Source organism: Orbicella franksi, chromosome 15 (assembly GCF_964199315.1).
Source record: "Orbicella franksi chromosome 15, jaOrbFran1.1, whole genome shotgun sequence".
Classification (NCBI taxonomy): Eukaryota; Metazoa; Cnidaria; class Anthozoa; order Scleractinia; family Merulinidae; genus Orbicella; species Orbicella franksi.
In genome coordinates this window covers 7265394-7281271 of record NC_138159.1, presented here as the reverse complement: position 1 = coordinate 7281271, position 15878 = coordinate 7265394, and the positions used below count along the sequence as shown (strand labels likewise).

The window sequence follows — 15878 nt, the reverse complement described above, 5'->3', positions numbered from 1 at the left end:
GGCATAAGGGGATTCCCGGAAATACTATAACAATAGTACGCTCTCTGTCATTGGCTGTAATAAACGTCATATCCAAATTAGGAAATTTACGCTCTAACCAATCGAACGTCTTGTAATATACTTGGTAGTTCTGGGAAAAAGGGATGAGATTGCGTAGGGCGAAGTGTTGGCAATTTGTGAAAGGAAATGGCATCCAAGGGCTGAACAGTCTTGTTACTTGTTAGTGATACTGGTAGGTGGAAATGCAGATTCTTTGCAATTTATTTTAGCAAACATTTTGGTCAGTGGGTTGTCTTCTTGTGAACACATTTCGTCCGCGGTCTTCCAAACAAAGCGCGATATCGCTCGTGTAGTTTTCGCGCCACAGCCAAAAGTGTACACAATGAAGTAGCGTTGTAGTTCATCAAAGAAATCATGATCCCAGTCCAGTCGTGCAATCGACACTTGTTTAGTCCCTGGGGAGACACGTGCATTATAATTTCGTTCGGATACCAGACATGGAATCAAAACGAATCCCTTGTAGTGCTTCAGCAGTGCGGTGAACACGCGCGGAAAAATGCGGAGTTCGCACGAAGGCATGATCCAAATTGCCTTAATTAAGGCGGCTACACTGGGTGACTTACTTTAGTGTGTCAGTCCCGAAGGGACATCGTGTTTCGGTTACACGTCGGAATAGCGCTGACGAGGGGATGTAACCCCGTAACTCAAATCAAATTGAGACTGCACTTTGCAATTGTCCCTGTGACAAGATCTACGTTTTTGTGTAAACATTAATATTTGATGATCCACAACAGGGAAGTATTTTTAATACCTAACATCGATCGTGTGAGCTGCTTATCTGCTAATGCTGCTGCGTGCAAGTTGCTTTCCTTGCAAGGCATGGAATTAAACCCTGAAAATCCCTAAAAACACTCGTTAAAATTTGTATAGGGTTTTATTTGGGCGAGTAGTGAGTGTTCAGGGCTTTTGGCTCCGTTCCGGGTTTCCCAGTTTTCAGTATATGCTGCTTTCAAAAGCAGGATGATCTTTGTTTGTGAGGATGTTCTTCGATCGACGCTCAAAAATTTCTAACCTTAAATTTGTTAAAAATTAAATTTAGTCTGATATAAACACGGAGCAACTTCAGAATACCCGGCCACTTCATTTACACGTGTCAGTGTGCTTTGAAGAACCAGGTACATAACAATAGTTGCTACACTATCTAGTGTCCAATTTATTTATCCAGGTGAGACGAAATTGTATTAAAATACAATGTATATAGAGGGGCCAGCTTGATTAATACATTTTAGATCGATCCATAAAATCCATATTTTAAAATAATAAAAAGAAAAATCAGATTTTTTTATAACAAATGCTTAAGATGAGGTAAGGGTTGTTTTACCAGTAGAATGAGTACGATATGTTGCCATTTACTAGTCATGTCTGAATTATTTGTTATCAGAATGATAGGTGTATAACTGGGTGGTGGAGGGAGCTTTAATCGGTATTTTTTGGTGTAATTCGTCAGTGTAAGTTCAAGACCAGGGAGCTTAATTGTTTATTGCTACATTACATGTATAAGATCTCAAGTAACTTAAAATACCTTGTAGTGATGAAATAAATCAAGGAAAAAAACACGACCTCAGATGGGAAAATGTCCAATATAGGTATCTTTTCATTAATGAAAGAAAATTGATATTGTTGTAAGTTTGAAACTAAACATGAAACTAAATGTTACTATAAAAAGATTTAAGTAAAACTCATTCAATTCTGTGTACATTTTAATAGCTGGTATTTCAATAAGGTGTGTATCTCAGTCTGTTACCTTTTGAATGCTTATTTCTTTGTTATTGTCTCTAACCAGAGAACCAGCCTAAATTTAAGATGGAAGATGATCGAACAAGAAGGTACATAACAAATCTTTAGGTTTTGATTGGTTAGATTGTAGGTTGCATCTGAGTGAGTGTTAAAATATAACTAAGGTAGAGTGGTTTGATGTTAGATTCAAAACAAAACAGCATGATCAAACATCATTTTCCCGTCACTACAATGCATTTAGTATTTAATTCATGACAGGAGTATTCCTTGATGAAATTCATCAACATTTAAATTTCTCTACAAGCTCTTTTTAGCCTTTTTTTTATATTGTTTACCAAAATTTATTGCCTCTGTTTTGGTATTATTATTGAGAGTTCAATATTTGTAGTTGCAGTATTATAATTTATATACACTTAATTGGATCAAGTATTAAGTAAATCTCATTTGCTAAATCACCGTTTATGTAATAAAATTTATATGCATCTATAGAGTGTAATATTATTTTAAAAAAAGGCTGAACTGAAAATTATTTTTCATGAAGTCATTGCTTCAGTGTTGATTAGAAGTGAATGCTCAATCAATTTTAATTTGATTAGCAGTATTCAGAACAGTGTGTACTAGACCCCAGAATTTAACCCATTCAAACAGTACTGTTTTTATTTATTTAGCAGTTTTTACACAGGACATTAGTGTAGCCTTGATTTATGGGTTCCAAAATTAGAATAAAACTAAGTATGTTAATTTACAATTTTAAGTGCCTGAAATCTATTTGTAATTGTATTTGAGTATTGTTTATTTCTGTACTTGATGACGTGAAATACAACATTGTTAACAATCATTAGTGCAGTGAAATAAACAGGCATTCATAGGGGCAAAACATACTTAAACAACTAAAATTAGCGTCTGGGATGTTTTCTCCAGTTGGAGTGGAGGTTCATCTGCTTCCACAGTATCATTTCAAAGTCAAATGGCAGAGAGAAATGGGACAATGGTTAAAGTACAATTTTTGGTGAGTACAAGTAAATGGTACTAAACTTAACAAAACTTGAAGATCATTATTAATAAATAGTTTGTTCATTTTGGCCAATAAAAATGTCAATACACTTACAATGTAGTCTGGGATATTGTATTGACTAGGTTGTTAACTTAAGACTGTTCTAACTAACAATCATGTTTATTAACTTAGTATGAAACAACATAGATTGATCCTCAAGTAAGGTGAAGCCTGTGTCAGGTCAGTGGCACATCCTGGCTTCTTGAGCGTAAAGCATAAAGCAATTAGGAGCATTTCTTCTCCCCTCTGTATGGGATACTAGTTCATTGCAGGGTACCCCGGCCCCCAGCATTAGATTTGCCAGTACCCATTAACACTGTATACACCTGTGTGTCGCGAGGTACTGTGAGACATTCAACAGAACAAGCCAGTCAGGTCTCAAATCAAGATTGCTCAATCTGCAAGTCCAGTCCACTAACCAGTATTAGGGTGACTGATCTACAACCCTCAGTGAAAAAATTATACCATTGACATTATTGAGTAATGCAAGTTTAAAGTTCCTTAGACTTGATTAGTCTGTACTTTATGGCACAAAAATTAAATGCATATAGAATTCAATCCTGAACAACAAACAATCAGGAAAACTTCGCAGTCAGTACCCTTTCCTTAACTGGATGTGCAAATATTTTACGTCATCGCTATGCAATTCTATGGATTGTAGTCGCATGACACAATAATCTTTCTGAAGTCTTGGTTTGACCTGAATGGAAAGAAGCACTGTGAGAGTGAAGTCCTTGTCCATGAAGACAACACAAAAATTCAGGTCAGGCCTCAAACCCAGATCACTTCATCCAGAGTCAAGCACATTAACTTTCAGGGGACTGTGCTTCCCAATAATCCTTTCATTGTCATCATCATCATTATTGTTGTCATCTTCGTCATCATCGTCATCACTACCACCATCATCATCATTAACATCATCAATCATCGTTAACTCCATAGTCGTCGTCATCAGCATCATATTTTATCATCAATCCTCAATGTTAAAAGTCCTCATTACACCATGGGATACATACAAAATTAATATGACCTCAGTTCAAGATTCTGTAAATAATGACCTTGATTTAATTTTTCATGTAGCTACAACATCTTCCACTTCTTGTGAAAGAGTTAACCTGGGAACTACAGAATGAATTTTCCAAGTCCCTTAATCCTCAGAAAGAGTCTGGTAATGATTGGCGCATAGTAGCTTCACGGCTTCAGTTCTCAAGCATTATTCCTCATCTGGAACAGAAGTCTAATCCAACTATTGAACTGTTAAGAGAATGCACTGTTACCACTTGTAAAGAGCTGCTGGAGATTCTTGTGGATGTCAGGAGATCTGATGTTCTGGATGACATCATGAAATTTATAAACAATGGAAGCACAAGCTATGCAGGGCTTCTGGGTGCCAAGCTTTCCAAAGAAGAGAGCCTTGATGGTGATAGCAGTTCTAAATTGTCATGGCCCTTGCAAGATTCGGGAAATTGCAGGTATTCTAAGTAAATGATAATTATTATAATTAATATGCTTTGAGGGTTTAAGTCAAAATACTCATTACAATACATTCTGCCCAAGGGTGAATGACTGGATTCATTCAATGATCTGCTTCTCAAACAATGAGTTGAAACATCAAAAGCAGAATCAATACAATGCCTCATTTTCTATGAGATACATGTATTGCACCAGAACATTACAAAACTTGCTTTCAGTAGCTTATTTTTAAAGTAGCTTATTTTTGGAAGTATTCCTTCTAGTATAGCAACATGAGATTGTGATACTGGCACTCATAAAATAGAAATTGAAACTGTTAAATCTCTAAGCTTCTGGGAATGTCTTAATGTACATTAGCTCATTAAATTTAGTTTTATTTTATAGTTCCATGGCTGACAGCAGCATGTCAAAGTTAAAGTTAGGGCCACAAGAATCAGAAGAAAATGGTAAGTGTAATTATTTGTCCCTGGTCTGGGTGAAGGGTCACAGGTCTTATGGGTAGTTACTTAATAAGTAGCATTAGACTCTGTATATCAAGAGCAGTCTTGGTTCAATCCCTAACTTATGCCAGTTATTGTGTTCTTGCACAGTACAGTTTATTGAGGTTCTCTATGGGGTTAACCATTAGCTGCAAAACAGGCCAAACATTTAACTGTTAGGTGTAAAAATTGCCAAATTTTAACCCTTAGTAGCATTGGCTGTAAAATGGGCCAAAATGTAGCTGTTACAGTGTAGGTGTAAAAATTGTGAAATTTTAACCATTAGGGTATTAACCAGAAATAAAAAAAGTTAGCCACAAAAGTGTTACTGTCTGTAACTGTATTGTGTCTTTTTTGTGGCTAGTGTAACACATGTGCAAAATGTAGCTTAACACTAGCAGGGTCCAAAATTAACTTTTTTCGGCAGGCGTCAACTGGCAACTGAAATTTCTCTTTCAATCTCCAAATGGAAAAATGTGGTCGCCAAAAAGTGTCAATAAAATTTTTCTTTTGCAGCGAAACACAAACCAAAATTTTTGGTCACCACGGGCCTGCCGGCAAAATATTTGCAATCGATGTAATCAGTAATCAAACCAGCGCTGAAATCATCTTTTGACCACTTTGACAGATCTACATTTCCACCTAACCCCTGAGAATATCTAAATCTTCATTTAATTTCTTCGCGGATGTTCCGTCTCCACCTTGTAATAAATTACGGAAAGATTTCAGAACATCTTTGGACACCACATCACCTGGATAAATATTCATGGCGAAAGAACGCACGTGGCTAATACGCCCGCTAATACATATGTTATGGGAAACCGCTGAAAAAACATGGCAGCGAAGCTTTGCACTGATCGTCTCTGTGAGACGTTGTGGTAGATTTATAATAACAGGAAAATTGGTTTTATATTTCAAAAGCAGCGGAAAGGTAAAAAGGAAGTGACCAATTGGCGGGCAGCTTTGAATTTTATTTTAATTGATTTGGCTGAAAATTCAAAGTTATTGTTTGTGTAATTATTGTGGCATGAAATAGTTAATCGCCTGCTGGCGACCAGTTGTGAAATTCTGGTTGCCAGTGCAAAATTTTTAGTCGCATTGGCGACCAGGAAAGCGCAATTTCAGACCATGACTAGTCTTTTATTCTTATATTAAATAACTTTTCGCATCTGGGAATGGTTCTAAGATCTGACATATGTTTTATGGAAATCAAAATAAATTTTGAACTTTTTTTAACAGTGAAAATTAATTTGTAACATATCAATAAAAATGGTTGGTGTACAGTAGTAGTTATTTTTTTTTCAAGATTTCTGTTATAATTAATAATAATAAGTTAACTTTTAGTAGTAAAAAAAGCTTAACTGTTAGCCGTAAAAGCCACAACCCCATTGACACCCTCTTCATTCTCAGTCTCTCTCTCTCCTTGGCACTTTAATGAGCATGGATCAGTTGCAAAACTCATGCATATGCTGTTGGACCATTATTACATGTATGTAAAGTAAATTGAATTAAAAAACAACAACAGCTTTATTCGCTCTTGACAATGACAATTAATTTATAGATTGTTTTCATGTGATGTCCTCATGCACTTTCTAAAATCCAGTTTAACTAAAGAGCCACCAAAGTTTTTATCCTCATCAGGCATAAGAGGGGGTATATTTATATCTGTTTAGAACTTTACAGCTCAATAGCATGCTTCGTTTGGAAACCAGTGAGAACATTTTGAATTTCAGGGTTATGGAGGTTTGTGACACAATGCTACAATCGAGTTGAAAAATTGAAAAACATAATTTATCTCATGATTTAGAGCCTTTTTAGAATTTAGAGCATTATGAAAAGTGCTGTTTGTTCAGTACTGATAATCAGTCACCTAGATAGCCAAAGTAAGTTCCAGATATTTACACTATTTTCTGGCCACCATATTTGTGCACCATGGATGTACATGCCAACATGGCGCTTTCATACTGGGCTCTGTAAATTTCTGCAAAACATTTTAACAAATATCTGAAGTTTGGAGAAATGCACAGGCCTACATGTACAAAACTCAGAGAAGTGTCTTATTTAGTTATTGTCTATAAGATCACAATTTCTTAGCTTTTTTCCACTGGATGGTTTTCAATTCTTTTTTTTATTGTGTGACAGTGAAAACGATCTATAGTTATGATAATCTATAATTTATTCATTGTTATAAAGTACAGTCACTGTGTAAAAATCAATATGCCTACTTGTATTAATGTATTAAGCAAATTTTGCTGACAAGAAAAATAATTTCACGTGTTAACTTTTCAGTTCATGATTTCATGATTCATGATTTTGTTTATGTAAACTAGGGGAGAATTTTTTCTCTGATGAATCTGAGAAGTTCTGGCTAAACATTGCTGGGGACTATGAGCGGAAGGTACGTAGTATACGCATAATGTACAAAAGAAACATTGAACATGTGTCGGTAAATTTTGATTAAGTGATTTGTTTGACTGCTGCGCTCTACTGAAGGTGTTTTATTAAAGCATCCTTCGGGGAGAATGAAAAGTCATTTGGTGACAGATCCTTCAGTGTGGCTGCGCCCACTCTGTGGAACGCTCTTCCCGTTAGCCTCCACATGATCAAATGTATTTCCACTTTTAAGTCAAATCTTAAAACTTATCTTTTTAAATTAGCTTTTAATATTTCTTAAATATGTATATATAAATAAATGATGTAGTGTTTTTTTATTATTATTATTTTTAAATTTTATTGTAGATTTTTAATACTTGTATAGTTTTAGGTTATTTATTGTTGTAATGCGCTTTTGATCACCTGGTATGTTAAAAAGCACACTATAAATCAATGAATTATTATTATTACTATGCAGCTGTACTTGTCTTACTATGATTATCAGTTGCGTAAGGCAGGATGAAATCTTGGTGACCAGGTTTTAATGTGAGAAGTTGCATTGTTGTCACGGACAGCTTTCTCTGTTTCCAGTGGACACTTGTCGGCCTTTGACGTCATTTGCAGCAAAGTGCACAAAATGTCAGGTGACGATATTGTCACCAATGGAAATGAGGAAAGTTGCCCGTGGCAACACCGTGATTTTATGTCCAAAACCTGGTCATCAAAGCTCTGCAGTGTCGTACTCAACTGATACTGTAGTATGACATGACACCCAGAGTCTTGGTTAAAATCAGTTCTCTGTATTGCACAATGATCATGCAACAAATTTACCATGTTCAAAAGAAAGCCAAAACTTCATTTCTTTTAAATTAGCAAGGGAAAAGAAGGTTTAAGTGGACAAAAAACTTGGCTTAAAATTCAATGCCCATCTGGTTGCAAATTGGCTTGAACTCCGACTTTACTGAACCATTACTAATATATTTTTTTTTACATTTTTAGAGCTGGAAAAATTTTGTACAAGCTGCCAAGGACTGTTGTCCAACGGAGATGCAACAGGGAAATGTGGAGAAGTTTCTCTGTAAAGTGTGCAATATTGATTATGGTAATAGTTTATTATGAATATATGAGTAATGGATGGCTTGACTAGGCATACTTTCAATTTTTAAGCCTGATATGTCAGGTAGCTATCATGATTTTACAATGAAAAGGTCCAAAAAGGCAGCAAAAGCTGACCACTGCTCACTCTCCTACCATCTTGTGCTCTCAGTTAAGCTAAAAAAAGTTACCTTAAGTTTATATGTTTGCAGTCATTTGCAGGTTTACGCATTTCAAATTTTGTTGGATCCATAGACACTTTTCATAAATGGCTGCCAATTATAAATTCTTTTGTAAGTATTAAAATTAGCCTGACTAACCTCGTTTTTGAGTTGATAATTCAAAAGAATTTTTACTCCCAAACAAGTTTAGTGAGGCTAATTTAAATGAAAACAAAAGAATTTTAAATTGGCAGCCATTTATGAAAAGGGTCTGTTTGCTTTTGACACATATCTTCTCTGCTTTACTCAATAGTTTTGAGCATTTTTTTTTTCTTTTTACTAAAAATATATCCCTATGCTCTAAATTCAACATTATGGATGAACAGATTTTCTTTTTTAGGGCAAACTTATAACTTTAAGTGCGCTTCCATCTAAGAATGGGTTAACTGGTAGTTAATTTTTTTTTTTCGCTAAAACGAATCTACTTGTTATTTGAAATATTTCTGTAAAAAAAGTTTTGGATTGGGTTAGATCCTCGATTTTCTGTGTTCCGACGAAATCTCGAAAATAGCTCCAAAAAAATGCCATTTTGTTTCTGCATAGGAGCCAAGTGGCCCATCAGGCCAGCGCTTATCTCCAGTTAGCGACAAAGGAGTATTTCTATTCCCCATGCCCCTGGATGGGATACTAGTCCACAACATGATTACCCCCCAGCATTACAAATTTGTTGATACCTGTTTAGACACCTGGGTGGAGAGAGGTACTGTGAGAGTAAAGTGAGGAATTGAATCAGACCACTTGATCCATAGTTGAGCACACTAACCATTAGGCCACTGCACCCCCACCCCACCCAGGAAACTGAAAAACCAGGGAAACCTTGCAAAATATTGCTGGCTAACCTGGACCAGCGTCTTAGCCGGTGGAAGTCGTTGGCTTATGCTTTAGCAACTGGGTTAATCTATTTTATTGTGGATTGAGGCTTGAGTGCAACTCCAGGTCAGGGGTAACAGGATACTGTCTGCAGCATTTTTCAGCAATTAATCTTTGATAAATAAATATGGGACACTCTTTTTCAGTCGACACAATTAAAATGACATCAAACAGCTGACTGACCCCCAATTTTTATTATCTGGTTGTTAAATCAGCATGTCAAGATTCTGCAAGACGAAGTGCTGAAAAATGCTGAAAACTATTGTGGGCTGGCCACTTATGAAGCTTTTAAGTTCCACCACTTCACCTCCAAGGTGTCTCCATGTGGGCAGAGTATTGTCTAAATGATAATTGTGTTTGAATCTGTCTTTGAGCAGTTTTCATTTGAGTGTCAAAAAGTAAATGGTTTTGCAATTACTACGCTACGCGATTGGTTTAAAAAACTTGCGCCACTTTGTCGTCCAATCAGAAGTAAAACCAAAACCAATTGCTACTCGCTCTCACGCGTTTCCCTGCGCTTTGCATCAGCTACATATAATTACTTCGAGTTTTGATTGGTGTACTGGATTGTCTGTGTCCTTTAAGATTGGCTAGAGTGATTACTTTGGTTTTGGTTTTACGACATTCAATTGAAAACCACTCTAAGCCAGTATAAGTCATTTACTCACCTTACAAAAAGTGGGTTACATGTTTTTCTTTTTTCTTTGCTCGTGATTGAAAGCCAATGACAGCCATGTCAGATTGGACCAGTTTCTGCAACTAATGGCTCTGTTTGGACCTTTCAAGCCAGGAGCTGATGGATGCCTTCAAAAGGTGTGCATTTAATATCCTAGCAACCCTTTGTAAGTGTGTTTAATTAGGAAGTTAACTAGATGTGTTAATCATAATTCACAAAATTCTTGGTGAACATCATCGGCCAACTTAGTTTTGCTTGTAATGCTGTTAGCAAAATGTTTTCGCATTTGGACCCCTCTCGCCATTTTCAGGCAAATGTACACCTTATCTTCAGGCCAGCCACTGGCTCCACTTGGTGGAGGGGATGGGGAGTAGAGGTAGGGGAGGGGACGGGGTCTGAACTTCTCAACTCCCTTGCCTTTCCATTATTTTTTACTCTAGGCGGAAAAAATGTTTGGCTGTTTACCGTTCAAATACACTTAGGGTAATCCCTTTTTTTCTCCTCGTTCATACAAATGTTATAAATCGTGAATCATGGTACCTTTCTGAAAATCTGGCTGCATTTTGAGATTGCAAGAAATTGAGAAACTTCAAACAGATAATGTAGTCCTCAATGAGGGTGGCTCCTTGCTGACCACTAACTTTCAACTGACACAGTTTTGGCTCCATTTCTTTGTCTTTTTAGATGTACAACTTGATGAAGAAGTCTATTTCAATGCGAGACGGCGCTAAAGAAAGGTAATGGAATTCCGCAATTTGTGCTAGTCTTTTCAAATCACTTCATTGGTCCTTCTTTGCAAGTAAAAGTTTTGTTTCTTTATCTCGTTACCAGTTGGTTTGCAGGTCACATGAATGAAACCGAGGCTGCAAATCTCCTTAGCGACCAGTCCCCTGGATATTTTCTCATTCGCATCAGTTCCTCTAGAGCTCACGAGGGCGTATTTGTTTTGGCAGTCAAAACTCGCGATAATGGCGTCGTCCAGATTCAAATTGAGGTCAGTAGAGTTCGTACTTTTCCATTTTTGCACCATTTTTACGAAGAAAACTTGATGTAAACTCAAATTTAAGTCGAGTAAAAGCTACAAAGATCACCAATGGATAGAAATATCTGGCCGTGGAAGAAAAGTCACTCAGTATAAAGATTAGCGCAGGGTTGGTACAATAAATTCTAACAAGGTGGCCCTTTGGGGAGGTTCGATAGTAGTTTTATGAGTAAAGATGAGGGAAGTGGTCGTAATTTACAAGTCCACTCATGGAAGACCCACCCGATTAAGGGACAGGGTTGTACTAAACATCACCACTTAACAAAATTTATCGGTGGGAAATTTAGTGAAGAGACATCAACGCTTTGTTTGCATGAAGTGTTCATTGCTCTGAAACAACGCAGAGATTCGAATTCTGTTTCTTAGTTTTTGCCCCCTGTAGAGTGAAGGCTATTAAGCCCTGAGCAAGACATCATGTTTAACGGTGCACTGATCGGGGTACATAAAGACACGATCATTATTTCTGTGACCTTAACAACAAGTCAAAATCTTTTCGTTGGGTTGTTAGTATTTTAACTCTGGTCTTCATTGTGTTCTAATCATAGAGAGATTTAGATGACGGTGCTCTAGTGCTAGCCGAAAGGAAATTTGAAGATCTCTTGTCAGTCGTTGATGCTCTAAGACGAGATGTTCTTCTGGAAAACTGCCGACAGCTACTGATTAACCCGTGTCCAGGCCTTCCGCTGAATGCAATTTTCAGTGGTTACATGGAGGCGACCGCTAGACGAGGAGGTCGTGGCCGCGGAAGGACTCGTAGGTGATTTAGCGCCAGTTTCAAATGAGTCGTTGATGGACACGGGAAACTCAACAGCAATTTTACATTTTAAGGTTACGGATGTCTTAAGGTTATTTAATAGCGTAGCTTGAAGAGTTGCTATGTTCTTTGATTAGTTTAGCAAACAGCAAAGAGACTACTTCACAAGAAACATTTTAAGAAGTTTGTGATCGAACTTTTAACCACGTGTGAAAAGACTTCTTAAAGAGAATGCTTGACAGAATGCGGGTGGTGCGGACAGACTCGTACCCAGTCGCTAACTACGTGTTTTGGGGAGAGAAGACTGGATACTAGGGTGGATTAAGACGCGCAGGGTGTCATGGGTTAACTCCCCGCGCGCTCCACTCGGTCCAGACTGCTTTCTCTTTGAAACAATCCAATCTGGCCCGTAAATAGCGACTGGGTGCGAGTCTGGTGCGGACGCGTAGTTTCCTTGGCGCCAAATAACTTCGCAATGATTTTGTTTGGCGCTTGGAGTGCTATTTTATTTTGGGAGCTGAAAGAAGGGAAACAGGCCGTTTATTATGGAGAATGCCGTGCTAATTTCTGACATCTAATACTCGTGTGTACAACGAAAGAGAGATCTCTTATTTGAAGGAATTGTGCTGTTGCATGGAAATAACAGTCGAGATAATCTTCCTTTATCAAAAGTATGATGTGAATTGGTCAAAAGGAAGATAAACCATGGATGGATGATCCCAGTGTATTCGGATGACGACGTAATTGAAAAAGGAATAGTTAGACTTACGTACGGGGGGGGGGGGGGGGGGGCTGCTTACTGGAATAGGGGCACTTATTAACAAAACCGCGCGCTTATAGGAGGGAGGGCGCTAAATCGAATCCTAACGGTAACTGACAAATATTATGAGCTTTGTAGGAGGGCCGGACGGGAAAATATTTGCCTCTATCAGTTATCGCTGTATATTTCTATGAGTTTTGCTCTAAAGTAAGTAGTTAATTATCCTTCGATATATTTTGCTTGATAGTTGGTCGAGTTACGTAAAATCAGAAGATATTCGCCTATGGGGCCCGTTTCTCGAAGGTCCCGAAAACGTTTCGCACCCGAAAAGCCGTAGCAAAATCTCAAACCTTTTGACTACCGAGCTGTTTAATTCATATATTCTTAATACGAACAGAGGTTCTCGTCATACAAGAAGTTTCAGGGGTATACACCTCTCTCTCTTTAAATACCCATTAACTAAGCATGGCTTTTCGGGCCCGAAAAGATTCCGGGGCTTTCGAGAAACGGGCCCAAGGACTTGTTGTACTGACTAAACACATCGTCACTAAAGCGCAGTTTTCATTGCTCTCCAAAATCGGTTGATTGAGTCTCCTTGAGCGCACTTCCAAATATGAAAAACGCATAGCGTTACAAGGACTTCCTGACCATATGAATATCTTGACAGTTTGTTGAATAATCATGACAACGAAGGATATACGAGCTTATTTTCAGGTAATTGTTCGCTACTGAAACGTTGCTGCAACAAACCCACAGAATATTTCGGGTTTTTTGATGGTTTTCTAGCACCTGCGTTCACACTTGAAAAGAATGAGCTTAACGAGAATGCTCCCGTAAAGAAATGGAAAACCTTTGCATTATGTCCAGAAATATATATTAAATATATGAAGTTGTTGTCTTCTTATTAAAACGCTGCAATATACAGTGGAACCTGGATTTAACGAATCTCTATATAACGAAATCCTCGGTACAACGAACGATATTCCTCGCCCCAGTAATAGTAAAATTTATGGAAAAGAACCTCGATATGACGGAACTTGGTTATAGCCAACATATTTTGCCAGTCGCTTAGCCCTTCGCTTCATCGAGGTTCTACTATAGATCATTATATGTTATTCGGATGTGACTAGTCGGGCTTGGGAAATTCGAAATAGGATGAGAATCTCCTATCTACTTTTCCATACATGGTAAAGCTATGGAAAAAGGAAGGAAGGCTGTAGTTGGAATCTGTTAATCCAGAAAAACATCCGTACCCCGCTACCTCTTCCCAAACCCCCAACCCCACCCCGTCCCCCCCTCCGCCCCACCACAAACACGCCATGGGGTAGGTATGGATATTTCCTGGAACCATACAATAATTTAGTTGCTAGAGGTTCCGGTTTTAATAATTTAACTAATAGCCTATGTTCGTTTGTGTAAATGTTCATCTCTCGGTGGACAATGGTGCAATTTGAGAGTTTTTAAAATTAGTCACTTTACGTGACTATGTAATGATTTTTGTGGAAATCGAAAATTATAAATAATTAGTCATTTCTGCAAATTTAGAATAAAATTACTTCAATTTGGTTGTTTTTACTCTTAGTGAGAAGTTACAAGGCTCCCTCCCACTATGCCCCGGGGAGAAATTAGAAAACGGCACTTTCACTCTGAAAACGTATAAAATGTTTTTCGTCCACACTACGCCAGAGAAATTTAAAATCGCAACATCACCGGTTTTTTAGGAGAGAAAAACTCGGCCAGAGAAAGTACATGATTATCGTGACACCGTCGATTTCTAAAAGCTCCGTTTTCAAAATGTTTTTCGTCGAAACTGAAATGCAAAACCGGCGTTTTTAAATTCCACCGGTTTGAAGAGCATTTTTGAAAAGCTCCGTTTTGTGACGGGGTAGTATCGATGGTAGACGTAACCGTAGAAATAAAGCTGCGTTTTTTCATTTTTGCGGCATAGTGTGGACGGGCATCAATAAATACACATGAGTTCTGCTCTTAAAATACAGTATTGGTAAAAGTATGTGATATTTAAAAGAGGTGAATTAAATTAATTCAGCCACCCAGACATTTTGAAGCCCACATCGATCCTCACCTACCAGTACATCAAGTGGCTGATGAAACATGCCCGGGGGTGCTCCCTGTAATGGTCTCTGCGGGGAGGCTCCGCCTGAAAGGGCTACCTTTTTCAGGCCTCAGGGATATGGAAGCAGTAGGGATTTCACGAGTTGAGGTGTATGAAACGGTCGGCAAATCTGTCATTTAGGTATATTAGAGGGTCTTTAATAAATGATATTTCGAACAGCCACACCTTATGGCTTTGTATCAAAAGCACTACAAGTGAGCAGTTACAGCAGTTATCATACAGTGTACGTAAGTAGGTACGTGAAGGGGCTACCTTTTTCCAATGAAGGGTTTACGAAAGGGGTACCTTTTGGTCAAAATGGTATATAACCTCGGGGCGAACCTTCCTCGTATAAAACTATGTTGAGTACCCCTAAACCCCTCCCCCACAGTAAACATTACCTTAGTAGGCCTATCAGAGGGTGTGACCTTGAAGGTCCTTCCTCGGAAAAACTAACTCAGAGTGGCCTGGACCAGTCCAGCTAGTTAAAATCCCAGTTCACCTTCAAACGTTCCAGTTCAAAATTTTACGTTTTGAATCTCATCCCCTCAGATTTTCCATTGACCTCCCTTGAGGTGGATATGGTTGTTTTCTGGCACCACAATTCAGTTTTTGGTTAATTATTCAGATAAGACATGTCTCGGCAAAATGTTAATCTGATTGAAATGCAACGTAGAGACTTGCAACTCCAAAATGAAGAACTACTTGTGTAAAAACTACAATTACTCTTAAAACCTCTGACATCCCCAAACAAAAAGATTGAATTCTCTACGCATTTTAGCCATCTAGCAAACACTTAATGGTAGCAAACCTCTTTTTGGGTCTGAGATTGAAACCTCAGTCTATCTCAGAAGAATAAAAACTACAATATACCAACAGCGAGCTTTATATCACTCACGCCTTTGTTCAACTTCTGACGTCATCACCTTTGACCAAAATTGCCATCACTTCTACTCAAATTCTGCTGGAGGAAAAGATCTTTCCAATGATGCCCAGATCAGAGTGATTGGGTCAACTGAGCTTGAAATATGCACGAAAATGCTCCGAAGTTGGAGTGAAAAACTCGGGGCAAAATTTTCCTCAACTACACTTGGCTACTTCGTGGTAAGAATTTTCCGTCTCGATGATGCTTTCTCTGAAATTCTTGAACTAGAAGCAAGCCCAGAAGACG

General features: G+C 38.0%; 1 protein-coding gene across 1 annotated transcript; it reads left to right on the top strand.

Moving 5' to 3' along the window:
• The first annotated feature begins 126 nt into the window (after positions 1-126).
• LOC145469475 (uncharacterized) lies at positions 127-14175 on the top strand. The gene is made up of 11 exons (XM_081453211.1): positions 127-232; positions 1844-1886; positions 2719-2806; positions 3932-4323; positions 4709-4770; positions 7134-7201; positions 8176-8278; positions 10084-10175; positions 10723-10775; positions 10870-11032; positions 11626-14175. The coding sequence occupies exons 2-11, from the start codon at positions 1864-1866 to the stop codon at positions 11839-11841; spliced, it is 1260 nt and encodes a 419-aa protein (XP_081309337.1). The 5' UTR covers positions 127-232; positions 1844-1863; the 3' UTR covers positions 11842-14175.
• Positions 14176-15878: the final 1703 nt, after the last annotated feature.

Excerpts from the sequence above, each read along its gene's own strand:
- LOC145469475 (XM_081453211.1), top strand. The coding sequence starts at position 1,864 with ATGGAAGATGATCGAACAAGAAG. Across the intron at positions 2,807-3,931 it reads TGGTTAAAGTACAATTTTTG|CTACAACATCTTCCACTTCT; the intron begins GTGAGTACAAGT and ends TTTTTCATGTAG. Across the intron at positions 4,324-4,708 it reads CAAGATTCGGGAAATTGCAG|TTCCATGGCTGACAGCAGCA; the intron begins GTATTCTAAGTA and ends TTTATTTTATAG.